This window comes from Hirundo rustica, chromosome 5, assembly GCF_015227805.2.
Source record: "Hirundo rustica isolate bHirRus1 chromosome 5, bHirRus1.pri.v3, whole genome shotgun sequence".
Classification (NCBI taxonomy): Eukaryota; Metazoa; Chordata; class Aves; order Passeriformes; family Hirundinidae; genus Hirundo; species Hirundo rustica.
This window is the reverse complement of record NC_053454.1, coordinates 31,496,266-31,519,038: the sequence shown is the minus strand read 5'-3', so window position 1 is coordinate 31,519,038 and position 22,773 is coordinate 31,496,266. Positions and strand designations below refer to the sequence as shown.

At 39.3% G+C, this 22,773-nt stretch overlaps 1 protein-coding gene across 1 annotated transcript in view; it reads left to right on the top strand.

The window, feature by feature from the left end:
- Window positions 1-22,773, top strand: part of LOC120753014 (coagulation factor XI-like) — a 58,437-nt gene that overhangs the window by 9,088 nt on the left and 26,576 nt on the right. Inside the window, exons 7-13 of the mRNA XM_040064867.1 lie at window positions 494-603; window positions 691-850; window positions 980-1,095; window positions 1,442-1,616; window positions 1,994-2,169; window positions 2,476-2,571; window positions 3,889-4,028. Coding sequence (XP_039920801.1) covers window positions 494-603; window positions 691-850; window positions 980-1,095; window positions 1,442-1,616; window positions 1,994-2,169; window positions 2,476-2,571; window positions 3,889-4,028 — 973 coding nt within the window. The remainder of the gene's footprint in view (window positions 1-493; window positions 604-690; window positions 851-979; window positions 1,096-1,441; window positions 1,617-1,993; window positions 2,170-2,475; window positions 2,572-3,888; window positions 4,029-22,773) is intronic.

Here is a 22,773-nt window from a genome sequence, read left to right as displayed (position 1 = left end):
AAAGCTGAATTTTATGACAGTATCAAAAGAGCCATTTGGTTTCCTGGCAGGGCAAACTCATTTGCTTGAAAAAAATTTTCAATTAATTTAAGGGCTTTAAAAATACTTCTATTTGGCTTTCTTCTTTCATACTTAGTAGTGAGAATAGTTAAAAATCAACACAAATCAGAAGAATAAAGTTTCAAAGGGATTTCAGGGAGAAGCAAAACTGAGATGGCATGCATCATCTGAAGTCACCTCTTCTATATACGTATAAATACTGTACCATCTCTAGTAGTACAGCTGTATGGGATTTCACAGCACTACAAAGTTTGCCTCAATTTAGTGCGAGCTAGTGAACTTAGCGCGTACATTTTCATATGGAATACTTCTACAGATTGAGACTTGGGACAAAAGAGTGTACTTAGGAAAGTACCTTCTTTTACCGGTACCTAAACAATTATTTTTAGGATGTGAAATAGGTTTAGTTATTGTGAAAAATACTTCATTTTAGAAATCTTTGCCTTCTGAAGACATCAATGAGTGGAATTCCAGAGGCACTCGTGTCAAAAGAAAATGCTGTATCAGGCTTTGGCCTCCTAAATTGCAGAAGATCTTTACCTGGTAAGCAATAAACTACAGTAAAAATACAAATATTGAATTAATCTACTTAATAACTTTCTGATGCTTTGAATGCAATCATTCTTACAGCCTGCAATTCTCGCACTTACACGCATATGGATTTTTTGGGAGATGAACTTAATATCACTTATACTAAAGGACACAGAGCCTGTCAGCAGGTTTGCACAGACATGATCCGCTGCCAATTTTTTTCCTATTCTCTCCTCCAAGGTTCATGCAAAGAAGAAGGGTGAGATATATTTTTTAAAATGTTCATATATTGCTAAAATAATCATCCCAGAGATGTGGTGAGGGAGTAATGTATGTGTTGTTCGATGAAAAACATACAGACTAAATGTTTGCATTAATTCATTGGCAGAAAGTGCAAGTGTCACCTAAGAATGTCCTCAAATGGATCTCCAGTGAAAATAGTATATGGGCCAGGAAGCATCTCTGGATACTCACTAAGATTATGCAAAAAAAGAGCCAGTACTGGTAAGTAAAACTTCTGTCATGAAAAATAGACAGTGCTTCCCTGATTTCGGTGTAGGAGGCTAAACCATATTTTTTAAAAGTGGTTGTATTGTCCCAGTGGGTGATCTTGTAAAGTTAGAATGTTATGGAAAAGTGAAGTCAGTCAGGTCTTCACATAGTAAACACCAGAACAGCATTGTGAATTTGGTTTTAATAGACTTTATGATCATAAATCATGAAAAATGTGCCAGGTAACACCTTCTTTGTAATAGGTGCTGCCTATTCAGCGATCAGCAGTAGTCTCATCTTCATTTTTCATTGGTGAAGGCAAGTTGTCTTTAAGCTCAGTTTTAAATTATTTCTGTAGTGTGTATGCAGCATTCTGCAAGAACGATTAGGATCGTTGGTGGGACAGACTCTGCCCCTGGTGAATGGCCGTGGCAGGTGAGCTTGCACGCCAAGTTGTCTCGCCAGAGACACCTGTGCGGGGGCTCCATCATCAGCAACCAGTGGATTCTCACAGCTGCTCACTGTGTCACGAGGTGAGGCCTAAATGTAAATGTACAAGTAAGGCCCAATGATTAAACCAGCATGCAAGATAAATTGATATCTACCTTTCAGGAGAATAGCAATGAGAACAAGAAATAGATGAACTGCTTTAATGTAACCAAAAGGCGATATTTTCAGGTAGACATTCTGTTTCTTAATGCAACAGGGACTCCACACTTTCTTCCTTTTTAGCATAGTATTGTACTGCCGATGCTAAATTATTTAAATGAATCTGAAGAAGGTGAAATTCTAAAGCAGACAACAAATACCTACTGAACCCTAGACATTCTCATGGGATATGAGTTTTTTCTTACTGTAATACTACATTAGGCTACTTAGTCACAGACTGACTGTTTTCTTTTTCCCTCAGTCTAGAGAATCCCAACATTTGGCGTATTTATGCTGGTATTTTAAGACAATCAGAAATAAATGAGGATACGCCCTTCTTCAAAGTGGAAGAGATTATTGTTCACTCTCAGTATAAATATGCACAGATTGGATATGACATTGCTTTAATGAAACTTGCTAAGCCTATGAATTTTACTGGTATGTAGCATATTGCAGAGGAATTGTGAAAACATGCAGGAAGACACAGGGCTGGCATTGCTGTGGCAGTGCATGACAGCTGAGCTGGCTTCCTTTAATATGCAGTTACTGAGGTTTGAGGAGAATCTATTTTGTTGGCTTCAAAAAGAAAATGGGTGGCTTTAATTTATGTGCTGGGAGTGGTACATAGTGTACGGGACAAAGCATAACAAAGAGGCTGTCGTCAGGGGTTGTGTAGATGCCCACAAAATGTTACTGTTGCAGTTGTCTCTGCTGGACAAACTAATATTTTCTCTTGTACTTTAGATCTTCAACTACCTATCTGCCTGCCATCAAAAGAAGACACTAACATATTTTATTCTGACTGTTGGGTAACTGGATGGGGATACAGAAAGGAAAAAGGTACAGAGAAATATTTTTAAACAGTGAATTTTTGTATTTTCAAAATAATTGTGTTTGACAAAAACCCCCTCTCCTTCTCTAAAATAAGAAAATTCTGCTCTGTTCTTAGCTACCACTATTCCTTCTAGACCATACTTTAATATAATTCTTTATTAGAATTGATTTTTATTAAGACATCATAAAACATAAATGAAAGATGTTTGAAATTATCCTTAAATAGCTCCATGATGTGATACAATAATTAATTTTATAAATTGGTTCAATAGTTTGAAATACCTGAGAATTCAACCTTAAATAAATCTTCTACAACACTCAAATACCCTTCCTTAGATTCTAGCTTAATCTACTGCAAAACACCCGTACATATCTGGGTTTTCACAATTTTTTAATTTTTTCCTAGCTGAAAAAAAAGAGCAATCAATTTAACACTGAACTATTTTGCATTACAGTCTGCACCTAACCCATAAGGTTTTTTTATGTGCTTGTATTCATATGAATTTAGAAACTGGTGATTGCAATATTTTGCTTTTCTTGTTCTGAAGACTGATTATAGACCATGCCAATGATTTGTGTTTTGATAGTAGATGAGATCTGAACTCCTCTGATTTTATATGGAGGTAGGCCAAAAAGCTCTTAATTATCAAGCTGTGGTTTTACATCTATTTATTTATTTATATTTTTTATGTGTAATTTTTATATGTTTCTAGAGATGTGCATGCACCTGTTTAAAGAGTACCTTTCCTTTTATATACATGCCTATCTGAAAGTTATAGTTCAATGTGAAATCTTACAAATTTAGGCAGTTACTCTATAGACAAATTTCTTCTGTTAATTACTAGAGAAAAGGCTTCTTTTAAATAGTCTTGTTTAGTCTATGACAAATTTCACCATCTTAAAAACTACTAGGATAGAGAGCAGCACAAATTTGGCAACTGGGAGATTCCAAACTTATTGCAACACTCTACTAGGAAATAATAGTTACTAATAGTTTACAGAGCAATGCTAACAGCAATGCTGCAAGGGCTAATGTCCTGAGAGCCATTCACATATGAGGCTTTGTTGCACAACGCAAGGGAATTTTGAAACTGTTCCAGTCATGAGAAAGAAGATAGCCTCATAAAAGCACTTTAATTAAAAGACAATTCACATTGTTTGCTAACACAAAGAAAGGAAAATCAGTGTCATGGACATCTATTAACACTCTAGAAGCAGTGACCTCCCGCTTTGTAATATCAGTGTATGGGGATTTATAGAGTTGAATTTTAACCTCTATTTTCCTAGAAAAACATTTTTCTGCTTATGTTGCATTCTATATAGGTAGGGTACAAGATATTCTTCAAAAGGCTCCTGTTCCCTTCATGTCAAAAGAGGAATGCCAGGCAAGGTACCGGAAGCACAGAATAGGTGACAAAGTGATCTGCGCTGGCTATGATGAAGGAGGAAGGGATGCTTGTAAGGTAATGACAAATGGTAGTGTGTAGTTATATAGTCCAGCCATATGTTCAAATACATAGGCAAATACTACAATTATTTTAATTGTTATTAGAAAAATATGATTATCAATAGAGCTCTTGATTAACTTGTCACTTTCGATTGTCAAAAGCACTGAAAACCAAGGTATATGGAAAATATGTCTTGTGCAACATTGAAATCTTTAGGGATAGGTTCTGTGGATATGAAACTCTGAGTGTGGATATCTAGATATCCATTTAGGGGATAAAACAGTGTTCCTTCAGACTTTTAGAAATCCAGAGAGCACAAGTATAGTACCTTGAAGCATTTCTCCAAGAAGAACAGATTTCCTATGGTTTTGGTTTTTTTTAAAATTTTTTAAAATTTTTTTGCTTCTCCATGGAAAACACATAAAATCTTATTTTAAAGCATCCATTGTGTACCAGCCAGAAGGGAGGGTGCTAGCTATTAAAATGCATGGGGTATTGAAGGCTAAAAACAAATAATAAAAATTGTTCTGTTCATAATTAGAGTAGAAAATGTCACAATACCGTGAGTTCCATGAGCCAAATTCTCTGCTCAAGAGTAAACTCGTGCACCTTCACCAGTTTAAATATTCTGAGTTAATTTCTGCAATACGAAAATATTCTGATTATTAATATTAAATTCTCTACCAAATACAGTTTTCACTGCAAACATTTCACACTTAATAATTGTATGCTGAAATGTTGCTATTACTTTGATTAGTTAGGAATAAAAATACTTGGAGCTGGGAAGAAATTTTTCCTCTATGCAAATTAAGCTTTCTTTATCTGATACAGTGTAACAGAACAGGGAGATGCTCTTTTAAAAAATAACACACTTGCTGTTGCCCTAACAACTGATAACAGCTTCTCTATGGAATCTTATGCTCAGAAAGGAATAGGAAAAGAAAACACAAAGGTGTTTTATCCTGAGCGGGGCACGATAAGGCACGTAGAGAACTGAGATACGAAACACACCATCATAAGAAAAAATTCTGCCAAATTGGCTGGTTTTTTCACTTACATATATCGTTTTTTTCATTGAGTTTTAAATCACTGTATGTAGGTAAGTTAATAATAGTAATAAAAAGAGAATAATAAAACCCAGTAGTTTTGAACATTCATGGGAAGAAGTAATTGTTTGCAATGAATATTTAGAAACAAATTTATTAAACAATCAGAACTCCTGCTTCATTCCTCTCTTAATTAGTCATAAGTGAAAGTGATTGAAATCTAGGCTGTTATGCTGGTGGTAACATTGAATGATGCTCATTTTATTCAAGGCTTTCTTTGTGATAGAAATACTGATGAGGCCTCTTCCTTGCATGCTCTCTCTTTTTCTCCTGTGACACAGGGAGATTCAGGAGGGCCACTGTCATGCAGGCACGAGGAGGTGTGGTATCTGGTGGGCATCACCAGCTGGGGCGAAGGGTGCGCTCGCCCCAGGCAGCCAGGAGTCTACACCAAAGTTGCTGACTATTCAGACTGGATTCTAGAAAAAACTACATAGTATGAGCATTATTGACTCACTCAAAGTCTTGTTGTGGAATAACAACCCTCAAAACAATGGGATAAAGCATATTAGTGCTTTTTCAATGGTGTTTTTTTTGTTAGCCTGGAGTGTAAAATACTTGTTTTAAAATGTAGAAAAGCAGGAATGAATGAATGAATGAATGAATGAATGAATGAATGAATGAATTTTCTTATTACTAAATAAAAAGCAGTAATAACAATAAACTCTGTGATCGCTGATTTGGCATAAAAAATATGGCCGAGCCATGGGCTTATTCTGTCCTTGCTAGCATAAAACAGGAATGGATGAGGTTGCAGGACATGTATGGACCTGGGAACTACTTCTCTCTTAGGAGGTTGTGACACAGCAAAAAAATTTCCCTCCCTTGTCTGAATGTCTTTAAAATGGGTGAACCACTTACAAGCTTACTAAAGGGCTGGGAGAAGGGAAGCTGAGGCATGGAGATGCCTACACAGTTGTATAAACCTAGTTTCCTTGGGGAATTAACCAAAGTGTCAGTACTAACCAAGAAAACAAACCCAGAGGCCTTGGCAGAGGGACACGTGGATGCAGACACCACCAAGCCCAGCTCATGCTGGAAAATCCCATCCTGCTGTTCCCAGCAGTCCGACAAGGGTTTGCACAAGCGTGGTTTACCATTGTGCTGTGATCTCCACTGGGTTTTAATCTTCTCAGGACCAAGGCAGGGAGCTCAAGCCTGTCCCTTAGGGTGCCTCCATGTTACCAAACACATGTGTGATCTATACACAGATGTTCTCAAGGCACACGGAACAGCAAGCTGTGAAGGCATAAAATAGGCATTTTTCTACATTTCTACTCTTCAGACTTTTTGCATTCCCAGCTGCAAGGTCACTTGAGTTTGTTTACAATCCCCACCAGTCTTCCCCTTTTAACTCATTGCTCCCAATGAACTATCACTTACATTATTGTAATTTCTGTGAATAATTTTGTGATGAGAAGGATAAAGAGGGTCTACTTCTCTTGAGGAAGAATATCCAGAAAATACCCCCAAGTATCCTCCCCACCCCCCTCCCTCCAATATATATTTTTATTTGCCAAATACCCAACTCTCTGTGATTAAAGAAACAATTTTATCCTGTTCCTATTTCTCCTTATTCCCTTTTATAATTTCTTGTTACTTGTGTCAGGTAACAAACATATTTCATGGCTAAATTTAATACTAGTGTGAGAAACAGGAGTCAAAAATTAATTACTTTCCCATAGTAAGAAGCAGGATTTCACACTGCATCAGAAAGGAGAGTAGAGTACTAACACTGTCGTTGCCAAACTTTATGAGCTTGTTTCCTCATCATTTACATTACCATAATTGCTGAAAATATGTTCCAGAGTGCTACCCATAATTGCCCTACACCGCACTGGGAGGTAGACAGCAGGAGCGGCTCTGCAAATAAATGAGGTCATGAAACCTAGGAATTAAATATCAAATTTATGGAAGATAAGAATCAAGCTGCTGAAAATTACTTTTGTCTTTACTTTTTTATGCTTTATTTGTAAATAATACTAAGGAAAAAAAATGTAATTCCACACTACAAACTTATACTCCTATCTGTGTCTGGAGTCAGGGTGTGCAGTGCTAAACTGACTGCAGTCAACAAACCTGAAATCCCAAAGCTGCATTCAAAGGTTGTGGAGTTGATTTAGTTTGTTTGTTTATTTTTAAAGAATCACAATTCAGAGCAGGGATGAAAATGCTCCAAACTTAACAGGAGAGGAGAGGTGGTACTGCTGTTGCAGGCACATCTGGGGAAAGAGAGTTTTTGCTCTCCCTCTGCCCTGTAGTGTGCTCCTGGTGACAGGGGCTTGAGTTACTGCAGGTGCATGGTGCCGAAGGTCTCATGCACTGGGACAGCAGGACATGGCTGTTCAGAGAGCCAACAGGAAAAGCTTGTGTGCCTTGGGAGATTTGGATCAAGCATAAGAGGGAAGACACGTCACTGTGCTGGGATTTTTGCCAACACTGCAGATATGGGTGGGGGCTGATGTCTTTTCATGCTCTGTTTAATCCTCAGCTGGTTTAAAATAACAGCAAACCTCAGACATGCTGTCAAAAACCTAGAGACTTAAATAAGGGACTGAGAAAGAAAAAATAGAAAATGGGGGAAAAAAAGGGAAAGATTCTTGGCATTCAAGTGTGGTTTTGTCCTCATGGGGAAGGAATGAAGACAGCTGGAAAAGAGTTGCTGGAGGAAAAAAAAGGAATTGCTTCAGTAGGAAAATAGATGTTGAAACTGTCTATATAAGAAACATCAGGAGACCATCCAAAATACTTGTCTGCTGATAATCAAACTTTGTAAGTGTCCTGGTTTAGGGACAAATTTCATCATAAAGTCACCCTAGAACAGTAGGCTAAAGAGTATTGGCAATGCCAATCCGACAGTCTTTAATATTTTCTCATAATAATGTTGCCATCAGCTTTTTCAAATGCACAAAAAATGTGCTCTTTTTTATCTTTTCTTTTTTTTTTCTCCCTCCCTTTTGTTTGTTTGGGTTTTTTTCCTGCTACCACTTTTCAGGAATGACAGTCAACAGTGCTCTGTAAACCTCTGGAGCTCCATGTTTTTCTTCTCAGAGGTATTCCAGGTGAGAACAATATGCCAAAGGAAACTCAGCTGATCCTGCAGAAAGGATAAATGATCTCAATGACTGCAGACATCCTTCATGAGTGGCTGTCGAACAGATAAAATACCTTACTGCAATATATTTTCACCTAAAGTAGATATCCTTTAATGACATTTTGCATTAGTTGTCAGTCACTCTGATAAATTCCTGATGGCTAAAAGTTAGTACCAGGGATAGGTATGTGGGGAATGCAGGAGTTCATGGTGGCTATATGAAGTCCTTATGACTGTTTAAGAGCTACATGAGGGAATGTCTGATCTTTTTGTGGGTTTATACACCAGCATGAGTGTATAAAACAATATAATAATAATTCATTGAGACCTTTAGACTCATAGATAGAAGTGTATTGGTGTTATTAAGTGTTATGTTGCTTGGGCTTTCTGGTACCAATAGGTGACTTGCACTGAATGAGAGGCAGTTTATGACCTTTATTTATTCTGCCTTCTAATCTACCTCCCTGGGGAAAATTATTTTTGAAAAGCTATCAACCAAAAAAACCTATCTCAATTTCATTAAAGAATAGCCTCGTCTTATACTTTAAATCTTTCTCTGTTCATGTTGGAACAGAGGATAAACATCAGGGCTTTAGTTGTTATTTGGATTAATGGTAAGTATCTCTGGTTTTCCTGAAAGTCAATAGATCTCATAATCTTACTTAGAGATGTAGAAATTTTGGTAGGGACAAGTGCCATTATTGATACATGAAATAGCAGTATTAGTCTGGCCCGATTTCTTTGTATAAACAGGATCCATCCCCAATCCCAGAAATTTTCAGGCTTGTTCAGGTACAGATGAAACACTTAATATGTTCTGTGACAGTCTGGAGATCAATTAGTTAATCATAAAGTAAAGACATATTCTTTTCTTGCTCAAGTGGACTCAAATTTTAACTTGTAATAGCTTTCTCTGTAATCATTTTAATAGAACTGTAAAGCAAAAAAACCAGTTTCCCATTAAACTGGCAGTGCAGTGTTTCCTACTGCTGCTGGTGCTTTGGCTAATGTCTGAATCTGAAGCATGACTTCTTGAAAGTGACCTGAGCTGTGAGCAGAAGACATCTCATTTCTTCTTGCTGGGAGAATTCAAAATCCTTGCAGCGCAGATCTAGTGAGATCACCTAGTAAGTTCATTTCCTCTGCTTTCCCAGCAGAGGGGAGTGGAACAATTTGGTATAAGCTCCTAGTGTAAGTTTAAGTTTTTCTGTGAAAAATTATTATTCTCCTGTAATGAAAAATGAATCTCTGATGCTGAAAACCAGCATGGAATGGAATTTGGAATTAAAATAATTCATAATGGCACTCCTCATAGTAGGAGAACTGTGAATTCTAATTCTCTGCCTAATTTCCTGTATGCATGGAGGATTCTTTGAAAAATTATTGCTAGGTGGTTTTTTTTAAGTGAAATATCTGCATTAAAATACATTCAAATTGGATTTCTGCTTCAAATAAGAGGCAACATTACTTTGCCTCTGGGCAATTATAGCAGATATGAAATACTACATATTTATTGTGAAGCATTTATTGGAGTAGTAAATTGATTGTTTTTCCTGTGGTCTTTGTGTTGTAAATCACATTATAGATATGTAGAGATGTGTAAGAATTACTGTGGATTGTTGCATGCTACAAGAATTTTTTTCATGTCTTATGCAGTGGAGTTTGGAGTTTCCTTGGTATTGTGATGGGTTTTGGTTTGGTTTGGTTTGGTTTGTTGGGGTTTTTATATTTGTGGTGAGTTTTGTTTGTTTGTTTGGTTTTTTATTTACATTTTCTACAGTTACTTTTTAATGTTCTGATGCTCTTTTCCCATCACAATTTGATGTTAGCAAATACTGAGTTAGTTTCCGTATTTTTCTTTGCTAGTTTTTTTGTGGGGGAACAATGATACTGAAGGAAGAGGACTGCATAGACAGGGCATGCAAGAGTTTAAGGGAAGCTGATAGGAACTAAAGCAAAGTTAAAGTGAGTTGGAATATAAAAAAATCAAGAATCAGTGCAATTTGAAGAAAGACCAGCCTAAACAATAGATATACATCTGGGCATGTGGAACTGAAGATATGATAGAACACCTAGACATCCTTTCCAGGTCCACAAAACTGTACCCCTGGACCAGAAATTTCATACATTTCCATGTATGATATAGGAAGCCTTTCTGTGCTAGGAAGCTGTGGAATCATCTGAAGTGCAGCATTGCCCTGACATGACTCTTCTGTGCTCCGACCTGAGCTTATCATCACACAACTCTGCTGTGATTCCCTGCTCCACATTGAGGTACCAGATACATTTGTCAGGCTCATATTTGTACTTCCACTCCATTTCCACTCACTTTACTGTCTGGTAGATTTTGTCTCCCAATAACCTCTTTGCTTATTTTTGTCCCTGAAGTCAGGTACAGGGATTGGGAGATTGGTTTTAATTATCACAGGAGATCTAAATAAATATCTGTTCTGGCATGTTATTGGGTGATGAAGCCTTCCTGAAGTTTACTGTGTTGCCCATCCCTAGTACAGCATCATTTTTTCAATGATTACTGTTGATCGAGTGCTGTAAAGGGAAAGGTGCTTCTTAAGGAAACAACATCTATAACATGTCTGAAGCATCTATGTTTCTGTGCTGTGATTCCATTTTTCTGTTCATGGTTCACTATTTAAGAACTTCAGGCATGAGCATTTTGGTTTCGACCTTGTGCCCAACACGTTGAGTAAGGAACAAGCCGTACTACACGTGTCACTCAGTGTCACTGGGGAAGGAGGGAGGAGCAGTATCATCCTACGGGGGACAGAGCAAAAGTCTAGAAGGAGAAGGACAAAGGAGCTGCTCCTCTCTTCTGGGCTTCCTGGGATTTAGCTGTTTTGCAGATGACTTGATGCCATAATATTGTCTGAGTGCAATTAATTTTATGAACTCTCTTTGTTGGAAGAAATGGGATGAACAGTTAATATTTATATAATTTGTATTTATGTAATTTAAATAATAATTTATATAATTAATATGGAATGAGTCCACACAACCCAAAACTTTGGACTTTCAAAGAGTTTAAAACTTTAAGATTGGCAGAATGGACTGGTGTGAGCTGTAAAATTATTGGAAACACTGAAAAGAAATGGAATAAAGAAGTTTTATATTTATTTCCAGTAAATTTATTGTGCTTATTACCGGGAAGGTTTTTATGGCTCTCCGTGAACCTCTGATTTTTTTAACTCTCACTAAATTTTCAGGGGAAAAGAGAAGCTTTTTCATGTATTCCAAAATAACTTTCACTAGCTCGTCACTAGGTGGTGCTTTAGCTTAAATTTGTCTTGTGTTCAATGGCTATGATTAGAAAATGAACATCTAAGAGGATAACTTTATTTCTATAGCTGATAAGTAGTAATAAAAAAATTAAACTTCCATCTTAATTTGTAGAACTTGTAGAATTCAAAGGCAGAAGTTACGTTTAGCTCCACATTTCTTCATGGCACAGGAACATTAAAAGACTGTAGGACATGAAGGCTGATCAAACCAAGCTAAACAAAAGCCCTTTGCCCAAAGCTCCCTGCCTATGGAAGCCCACAGTATTTCACGTATTAATAAATAGGCATAAAACCACTGAAAGACACAGCCAGGGCTCTGAGCATGTCTGCTCCTTCTGTGGGGCTTGGCTTGATGCCAGCATGGGCACTGCATTTGTCTGGCCCTGAATCAGGGAGCTTGGGAGACAGAGTTGGGGGAACTAGCTTCGGGAGCCTGGCCCTCACTACTGTGCTTTATAAGCCTAAAACTAATTTAGCCTGTACTTCAATAATATATGAACTGTTCTTACTGCCAAAATCATACCCATCTGTTAAACATTCCTTTTTCCAGATATGAAAATTCCAGATTTTCCTATTATGAAAAATCTCTAGCAGGATTGTCTGAAATGAATAAATTGCTCAGTATTGGGAAAAGATGGTAGTCTGAATTATTAGTCTCCAACATTATCTCTGAACAGAACCAAAGGGAACCATGTGTCACAATGTCCTGGCTACTACAGGTTCTTGAGCAGAAGAATAAATAATACCTCGCTCTTCTACTACAGCTCTATCATTTGAAAGTGGCTGTTGATCTTAGTAAAACTTAGAGCACTCAGGAGGAAAGAGGTGTTCTTTCTGTGCATCAGTGAACAAAACAAAGATTTAGATTTATTGTCATTATAGTGGATTAAAGAACATGTGACTTCAAGTTGTACCAAGTAGGATGCTGAAAAAAACTGCTTGGAGTAAAGAGAATGAAGCAGTGGGTAGGGGGAAGATGAGGATGTTGTGGAACTTCCATCACTGGAAGTACTTATGGCCAGGTTATCCCATGGTGTAACTGGCTCTGCCTCATACATGTGGTGGACTGGACCTTCCAGCTGCTGCCTATGATCATGAACAGCAATACAAAATCATGGGCTTGGGGTTTTTCTATAATACATGTGCATTTTTGAATATTTGTCTATTTATTTTACATGCCCATTCTTAAACTGCTTCAGTGCTTTCATTCTCCTGCAACAAACCCAAATTTTTTATTGTGAACTTAGTTTCCTTCCCTTCTTCAAGAGAAGATGTTTTTATTTGGAAGACTGAAGTCCATATAAAATCATAATAAAGTGAAAGGAATAAAGGCAAATGAAAAGATAAAAGAGGCCTAATCATTACTAATATAAAGACATGAGTTAATTGTGCTGTACTGTTCAATGTGATTTTGCCACTAGCATGAGAAAACATCAGGCTTTGCGCTGACCTGGTTGTGCAGGGACCCAGCACAAGTCTGTGCCTCAGCCTGAGCTGTTGGGGCTTGGTTTAACCCTGTGAAGTGGTCAGTGGCTGCTGTCTGACCTGTTTTTGGCTGGGGTGATGGGAAACGGTGTGTGGTAAAGGCTAAAGAGAACCATGGTGAAACAAGCAGCATGCTGGGGTATCAGGGCTGGGGGAGCTTTGTTCAAACAAGAGGGAGAAAAACAAAGCAAGATGTGGGAGATTAGGGACAGGCGGTCGGAAGATATTGCGCTGTACGGGCAGACAGAACCCCTCTCTCAACTCTTAGTTGGTTAGTGTCCTTGATAAGGTAAGCAATACTTAACTTGTAACGTAAGCAGACGGATGTGATGTAGCAAACAGAGGTTTTATAACCCCATGTAACCAGTTAATAAACGCCATTAGCCGTCCACCACATTGGTGTCTGTGAGCTGATGGACCGAGCAGCCTGGGTGTGGCTGCCGTGTCGTTCCTGAACCAGGTCGCTACACCTCAGCGGAGGTAACAAGTGGTGCCGAAACCCGGGAGTTGCCCAGGAGATTGGGAGTCGCCTGGACGGGTGAACGACAGCCAAGCGGCTGGTCCAGCTCGGCGGGAGGGACGCCTCCGGACCCACGCAGAGGATGGAAGCTCTCGTGAAGGTCGTTTCTCAGATTCATAAGCAGTGGGGAATTGATTGTAAAGCAAAAAATTTTACCCTCGCAGTGACGAGGCTTTTGCAACTTAGTATTATTGATCGTCCAGTAGATATCCTCCACCCAGATGTTTGGGATCAATGTACTAAAGCTCTTGCCGAAGACACAATGTCTTCCAGCTCAGGGAAAAATCTTAAAGCATAGAGAAGAGTTGTAAAATCATTACAGAAAGCGTTGCAAGAACAAGACACCTGGAGAGCTGCGCGAAATTGTTTAAAGGTTTCCCCCCAATTAGGTATCGCAGCAGCAACGCAAACTTTCTCAGAGGGAACTGTTGTTGAGAATTTTCAGAATGTAAAAGAATGTACTCTGAATGTTAGTGATAATGCTCAGAGTGTTGATGAAGTCGGTTTGGCTGAATGTATGGGCTCGGGCTCAGAAGGTCAAGAGCTTGCTTCGAGGCCCCCGGGCTCAAGGTCGCTCACTGAAGAGATAAAACAGATGCAGTCATTTTACAACGGTCTAGCTGAAGAAGCTAGGAATGCTGAAAAAGCGGGGGAGGGACCTCCACCTTATGCGCCTCAAGATAGCGCTGAAAACAAAGAGAGCTCGTTTGCGAATGCGGGGGCGCGCGAGCAGAAAAAGGGAGGAGAGCGCAAAGAGAGAGCTGAAGCTAATCTTTGCCAAAAAGCGCGTTTTTCTAAGGCAAGAAGCTCCCACAGCAGGAGGCGGGGGGAGCGCAGGTGCAGGAGGCCGAGGGGGAAGGAGTGGCCCAGCCCTGAGGGAAAGGGGCGGGAGCCAAGAGGGAAGGGACGGCCCAGCCCTGAGGGAAAGGGGCGGGGGCCCAGGGGGAAGGGACCGCCCAGCCCTGAGGGAAAGGGGCCAGGTCGGAGCCCGACCAAAAGGGTCCAGAGCCCGGAAGCAGCCAGTCAGTCGACTTCCGGCTCTGACTCGGACTTCAGCTGGGACTGGGACAGCCGGTCCCCTGCAGCCGGCTCTGACTCCGGCTCTGACAAAGAAGAAGTAACAGTATATAAAATCAGTAACAACAATGTTTCTACTTGGGTTGAGGGGAAGTCAGAACGAACTCCCCTCACAGACTGGAAGAAGTTAAAAATGGCATGCTTTAAATGCAGCCAGGCATTTAAATTAGGCAAATGTGCAAATTATCAGAGTCCCACCTTCAGTGCCCCAATCATTCAAACCCTATCAGATTCTCACAGCATGCAGACACAGGAGAGAGGCCACATCTGGCACCTCTTCCTCATCCCGTCCTTTAGCTATCTACCAAAAACCTAAGTCAGATCCTTACAATTTGTTTCTTAGTGTGTTAAATGCTACCTTTTTGTCATTGAACCAATCCAATCCGAACTTTACAAAATCATGCTAGTTATATTATAATGCAGAACCTCCTTTTTATGAGGGTGTCGCCCTTGATGCTCCTTTTGAATACTCTGCAGCAAACAATCCACACAACTGTAAGTAGGACACCCCCCGGAGAGAAATTACCCTGAGTCAAGTCACAGGCCGAGGCAAATGCTTTGGCAGTGTAACCGTAGCAAAGCAGATAGGAAATATCTGTACTGAGTTCATCCAACCTAGTCAAAAGACTGACAAATGGGCAGTTCCGTTCCTATCAGGAATGTGGGTCTGTCAACAAATCGGAATAACTCCCTGTGTGTACCTTAGCAAATTCAATAACCTTGCTGACTTTTGTGTCCAAGTTCTGATTGTTCCTAGAGTCCTGTATCACCAAGAAGAAGAAATGTATCGCTTTTTAGAAGAAACCATCCTGCTCCGCAAAAGAGAAGTAATGACAGGTATAACCATTGCAATGCTCCTTGGCCTAGGAGCCACTGGCACAGCCACAGGTGTTTCAGCTCTCGTGACCCAACATCAAAAACTTTCTCAGCTGCAAATGACAATTGACGAAGACTTACTGAGAATTGAAAAATCCATCTCCTCTCTGGAAAGATCTATCTCCTCGCTTTCGGAAGTCGTCCTGCAAAACAGGCGAAGACTGGACCTCTTGCTCATGCAGCAAGGAGGCCTGTGTGCTGCCTTGAGTGAAGAATGCTGTTTTTATGCAGACCACACCGGAGTCGTGCGAGACTCCATGGCCGAACTGAGAGGAAGACTGGCCCAGAGAAAGAGAGAGAGAGAGGCCCAACAAGGATGGTTCGAGTCATAGTTCAATCAGTCCCCATGGCTAGCCACCCTTGTTCCCACATTAATAGGCCCTCTCACCATGATACTCTTAACATTAATTTTTGGGCCTTGCATTTTGAACAAGTTAGTATTGTTTGTTAGAAGACGTTTAGAGAAAGTCGACATCCTATTTGTCGAACGCATGCAATTATCGTGAAGTGTGTTTGTTACTAACATTTTATATTATTTTTGTATCCTATTATACTAACTTTAACAGCTTTTGTATTTTTATAACATTTATACTTTTATAACATTTATACTTTTATATATTTATACTTTTATACTTTTTTATTTAGTCATGAGGGGGGGGGGAAATGTGGGAGATTAGGGACAGGCGGTCGGAAGATATCGCGCTGTACGGGCAGACAGAACCCCTCCCTCAACTCTTAGTTGGTTAGTGTCCTTGATAAGGTAAGCAATACCTAACTTGTAACGTAAGCAGACGGATGTGATGTAGCAAACAGAGGTTTTATAACTCCATGTAACCAGTTAATAAACGCCATTAGCCGTCCACCACATTGGTGTCTGTGAGCTGATGGACCGAGCAGCCTGGGTGTGGCTGCCGTGTCGTTCCTGAACCAGGTCGCTACGCCTCAGCGGAAGTAACAGCAAGGAGACTGGAAAGCAAGGAGAAACACACCGTGATAAAACACATAAAAAGATAATTTCAAGGGGATCTTTGGGGTACCCAGCAACAACATCATACTTCTCTCAGTGAAGTATTGAGGATGTGATAATTGCTGTATGTACAATATCACTCCATCCAGCAGGATAGGGAAGGATTCCCTCATAGGGAAGCCTGAAAACATCAACCTCTGGATGCAAGGAAACATAGGAAGGGTAAGCACACACCAGAGAAAAGGGATATGTAGTTGGAAAGGCTATTTTCCTATTAAAGAATATTTTCTCATATTATTAATGTAGGTTTTCTGTGTTAATTGGACAATATGGATTATTAAGCTATTAAAACATTAGCTGGACTGGCAATATGTTTTGAACCTCCATGTGTGGTGCATTGCTTTTCGCCCAAATGAAGATTTTTTTTCTGTGGAACATAAAGTAAACAGGGGTTTACTTCAGGTTATGGAGGCATTCAAGGGAAGAGTAGAAAACCTTCTTAAGGCAGTACCAGAACTTCAGTTGGAAGTATTGTCATCTGTTGACTGGAAAACAAGAAAACCACTCCTTTTGCAACTCTTTCTGTTGCTTCTGAACACTTCTATTACTCTGCATAATACAGCAGAAGCTCATCTTGGTTAGCCTCCAGGCACCACCTAATGAGAAAACACTGGTAAAATAAATAACTTATAGTGTCCTCATAAATACAGTTGATACTGGCATGTAAGGACTTTGTGCTCAGTATTGATTATTTTTTAATTTCTACAGAGTGTTCTGTATTTGATATTCCTTTAAAACTAAAGCAGTGAGATTCATAGGGCTGTGGGAAGGTCACATTTATCATAGAAAATACATTTCTGTCTCTTGTGGTTGCAGGGGAAAAAAGCTAAAAAACATAACCTGTGGCTATTCTAGAGGCTTACAAGCCCCCATTAATATTTGTAAGCAGTTTTTCCGAACAAAAATCCTCCTGATATTTAAGTTTTTTTCATTATTTTCAAAAATCTGACTCACAGCTGTCATGTGTGTGGCCTGGCAATACTATGTAAACCTCCAGAAAAAATAAAGGGTAAATCTCCTGAAATAAAATTGTAGGCCAAATGTTCTGCTAGGACTTAAACACAGAAAATCTGACCTGAATGTCTTGCATTTCCTTTTATCTATAGACTTTTAAAATATATTTAGATTGTTGTCACTGGTTTCTCAAAGGCGCATTGCTGAAGCACTCCAAACCTGAGAGTCACAACTTGTTGCTCCCTTTTCATGCCAGAAGTGAGCTCCATATCAACACCATCCAGACCTACAGATATAGATAAAATTATCCTGGGAGAAGCACACTTGGGAAGGAGATAGGTAAGGTAATCTTGTAGGTGAAACTGTGATTTCACAGAGCTGTTTATTTGAAGCACATTGCTTACTCTTTTGTCTTTTCAAAATTATCAGGTATGATCCCTCTCTGCACTTCTGTGTTCTGGCATGACTTGTGGAAGTTTATGAGATAAATACCATTACTGCTGCAATTATTATTTCATCTTTAGGAAATTCTCCTCATTTCAGCCAGGGCAGAGTTAGTTTTCTGGTGGTGGTCATGGGTGTGGAGCCTGGAGCCATATTTGTTATTCTAGTGTTTTTTCTTCTATACTGCCAATCACTGGCTGTGGAAGTAAGGGATTACAGTTTCTGAGAAGGAAGGAGGCTTCAGGTGGAAAGAAAGGGGACATGCAGACCATCCACAGTGATTTTGTCCTTTTCCAGGGGAGCAGGTGGCAAACAGAGCAGTGGGGTGGCACTGGTCCCAACCACATGGCTTGTCCATCATTGCTTTGGGCTTGGGAAAAAAAAAAATGTGGTGGAGGGAGCTCTGGGGAGGCACTGGCTAAGGTCACATTGCGTCAAACTTGGTGAGCATTTTTTGCATGGAAATCACCCCTTTTTAGTTACTTTTGTAATTAGTATTTTTGATGTTACTGCGCATTATCATTGCTTTTCCAGTAAATTATCTCAACCTGTATTCTCCGCCTTTTGTCTTTCTCACTGGAGGGGACTGGGGGGAAGGTAGTGGCTGTGTGAGGCTTACTTTCTAGTGGGGCTTAAACCATGACAGAAATTACGGCAATATTTTCAGCTGCTATATCTGTGCTTGGATTTCTGGGGAGACTCCCAGCTGCAATGCTTGATGGGTGCACTTACAATGCTGAGATGATCACCTACAATACTTTGGGGCATACAAGGTTATAGAGAGATAACCCATGTTTTCTGAATGTGTTGTTTGAACAAAAGTAATACCCAGGGCAGAATGACTCAGGTCTGCCTGATAGTGAGATACTTAATTTTCAGTGAATTGCTTTCAGTACCTTATTGCTCACAGGTGTATGTGGCATCAAAGCAGCCTATTTCTGGGTATAGGTTTTGATGCAGTGCAAAAGGTTTATTTGCAAAACATCTAACACATGATGTTTCATTTTTTCAAGTAAAACTCTAGATTATTTCCTATGAATGTAACATAAAGGATTGAGCAAGTATGTTGCTAAGAACAAAACTTCTCTAGTAGCATTAAGTACTACAGGATAACTACTCATTATAAATGGACTCAGCTTGCCTGTTTGACTTGAGCTCATATTCGAGGCATTCCCCCATACCTAAAGTAATCTATGTCTGACTTGGGTTCTCTGTGAGATGAGGTCACTTCACTTAATCTTATCCCCTTGATTCTTGTTTCATTCATCTCTAGTTACAGCATAGCAAAACATTTTAAGGCCAGCTAAACACTCTTGATGAGATAGAAATTACATTTCAGATAAAGGTGCAATTACATTTCCTGAAGGAAGACTGCAGGAGCAAACAATGCAAGTAAGTTTCTAGACTATGATACATGGGCAATTCTATGTTAAAATGAATTATTTATATGTAGATGCGATGGAAGAGACAAGTGACATGAATATAGAGGATGAGTGATAAATGATAACAGGTTATTCATGCACACACACATCTATTGGTTTCTTTTTCAGAAAATAACTACGGTTTTTTTTTTTTTTTTTTTTTAAGGAAACAAAAAATATGATAATCATGTGCAATAAGCTATCAATATTAAAATCAGTTGATGTTACTTTACTGAAATATGTGTTTCAGATATTATGATCAGTTCTGTAAGTAATAGATCTGCTGTTTTGTTCAGAGTGGCTTATGCATCTTCTTTCTAATGTTCTGTCAACAGATGTTGACGATTGTCCAAACCAATCAAATGTTTGATTGGTTTGGATAATTCAATTTTCCCTTTCATTAATGTTCAGTGCATGAAAAGTTCCCCAGGAAGGCTTCTTTAAGTGTGGTAGAGACAGCATAAGGGCTTATGGCAATCTGCAGAAGGGACTCATATCTCAGACACTTTAAGAGCTGCAGATCAATTTTTTGTTGTGAGGCTACCTATTAAATTTATAAGCACATGAGGGATTCAAAGAAAAAAAGTAATCTCTGAGAGATTTTAGTCAAATTAGGGTACCTGGTATCTCTTCCAGACATTGTATTGAAGAGCTTTTGCTTCTGTGTTCTGCAATTAGGACAGCAAGAAAGAGAGTAGAAGAGCATAAAACAAAGTGGATTTTCAGATATTCTTTATTTTTAGACTGAAAACATTTATCATGAAGTTGGTTTTCTTTGCGTTTCAGCTCAGTTTTGTTTTTTTCAGGCCACTGGGCAAATCAAACCATTGAAAAATCATTATAATTTTTTTTAACAAATTAAATATTTTTGAAAAATTTGATGGCATTTATTAACTTATCATGATTAAATGCAACTGCACTTGTACAAAGACTCTAAGTTCAAAGAAAGGAACCCCTGACTGAATTTTCCAGAGCACCTGATTGTGTATTTTCTAATGTTGGAAACACTTGACATTTTGAAAATGCCGTCCAGATCTTGCTTCAAATCCACATTGGCAAGTTTCCAGGATCCCTTGAAAATTTATTTTTCTGTTTGCATCTGTAATCATAAAACCATAGAAGGGTTTGGTTTGGGAGGGACCTTAAAGATGGCCTCGTCCAATCCCTGTGCAGTGTGCAGGGACAACTTTCCCTAGCCCACTTTGCTCAAAACACAATCCAGCCTGGCCTTGAACACCTACAGGGATGGGGCATCCACAACTTTTCTGGGCAACCTCTGCTTCACTGCCCTCTTTGTAAGGAATTTTTTCCTAATATCTAGTATACATCTCTCATCTACAAGTTTAAAACTGTTTCTCCTTGTGCTCTCACTGTCTGCCCATTTAAAAAGTCACTCTCTCAGCGAGCTCAGGTGAGAGCACATCTAGCACACACATGAGACTTCAAAGCAGTAACAAGAAATCCTGAATTTTCAATCACAACATATCTGATTTAAATACTCATAAATTCCGGAGGCCATGCCTTGAAGCAGCTAGCCAATGATGGGGTTAGGCTTGCTGGTCCTCTCACAGCCCATGGGAACAGCTCTCACCCAAGGTGCAGGTGGTGACTATTGGCAGCTGACTTGTACAGAAAGGAAAAACCCACACTTGGGTGATGTATGTGGAAAGTCAGGTTCTAAGTGTGTCCATCAGGTCTCAATTTTTTATTTGGTAAATAGGATTTTTAAGCCATTGTGGTCTCTGATGAATTCCCTTCACTATATACTGCATGCATTTTTAAAAATACAAGCCTAAATAACCACAATAAATAACCTTTCATTTTTTACCCATTTTATTTGTCAGTACTTCTCCTGCACCAGCACCCTCAACTCAAAGACCATTTTCTGTGATTTCAAAAAAGTTCTTTAAATGAGAAGGGCCAAGTTGCTTTTCCCCTACTGTATAAGTGTACAATGAAAGCAAATATCATAGCAAAAATTTTTGTGTAAGATAATTAATTATCTGTTGGGGAAAATTGTTTTTTGAAGATAAAATGGGAGGTCAGAAGACTTTTGGCATCAGAGAAGGAGTTAGAAGAAACTGGAGTATGTGCTGGTGTTAAGCAGTACATGTACAAAGGCTGGACCTTCCATGGCAATTTTAAATCATAGAAAAAGACTAAAGTTTATGACTCAGGGGGAGATTGATGAAAGACCTTATTAAAAAAAAAAAAAAAAAAATGACTGATGAGAAAAAACAGGGACGGATTGGGAGAGCTAAATATATTTTGGCAGTTGAAGCATGCAAATATAAAATAAAGGAAGCAAGAGGAGAAAAATTTTGGACTTTATTCCATAAACACAAAACCCCAATACTTTAAAAAACAGAGGAAGTAAAAAGGGCCACTCTGTCCATCAGCACTATAAGGTAATATATATAAATATAGAATACAGAAAGAAAATGGAAGAGTAGCAGTATGAATGATAGTTTGCTGATGAATGTTCAAAGTCTGAGGAAGCACAGTAAGGATTACCATCATTTGTGGTTATTCTGGCACTTTTTTGAAAACTACAGATTCCAGCTCAAACTGTCCCAACTATATTTCAGCCAGGGCAACATTTACATTCTCCTCATCTGCCTTTGACTTGCAGTTTCTTTGAAGAATTTTCCTTTTCTTTTCTGTCTCAAAACCAGCCTTGCTATGTTGCAAAAATGAAATGGATGTCATGGACTCCTAACCCTGAGGGTCAGAGCACTTCAGGCGTAGCTGAGGCGATCCATGCACATTAAGCAAAAAAATTCCATCTGGAGTGAACTCAGAGGTGAAGTCTTATGATTATAAAAGTAGCTGATGCTTAGTAGAACAGCTCAGGACTCACACCAAGGAAAGAGAAATGCTGGCCCTATTCAAGTTGGAGAGTAGTTCACCTCTCCCTTTCATGAGGCCAGAGCTTCTCTCTGCAGGATATCATCCTGTGTCTTCTCTAGTCCACCTTCAGGGCCATGAAGTAGTCTTTCAGAAGGACTTTTGAAAGCTCTGCTGTATCACAGGAGAGGACTGAGAGCTGTGTTCCTGTACGTGATCCCTGAGCCAGGATCTGTATGAGCTGGCATACCCAGCGTGGTGCCATGGGCTGCCAAGTGTGCTGCAAAAGCCCCAGTGGGGTCCAGAAGAAATTTAGTGTTCTTCCAGAGCAAATGAGCCCTGCTCATAGCCAGGCTAATTAGCCTGGATTCAGCATAGTCCTGATGCAACAGTGTTCTTGCTCTTTGTTTTGTTTTTGTGCTTGTTTGGCACTGGGCTGCTTATTCATGGTGCTAAACGACCCTGCTCAGATGCCTACAAAGCAGAACATTCCGTACTACCTGCATAAGTAAGCACTCCTTGCAGAAGACACTAACTACATAAAACACTCACTTGGTGAGTGTGTCTCTACATTTCTCAGTGGTGTTATGAGTTGTTTTCCTCAGCACAAGAG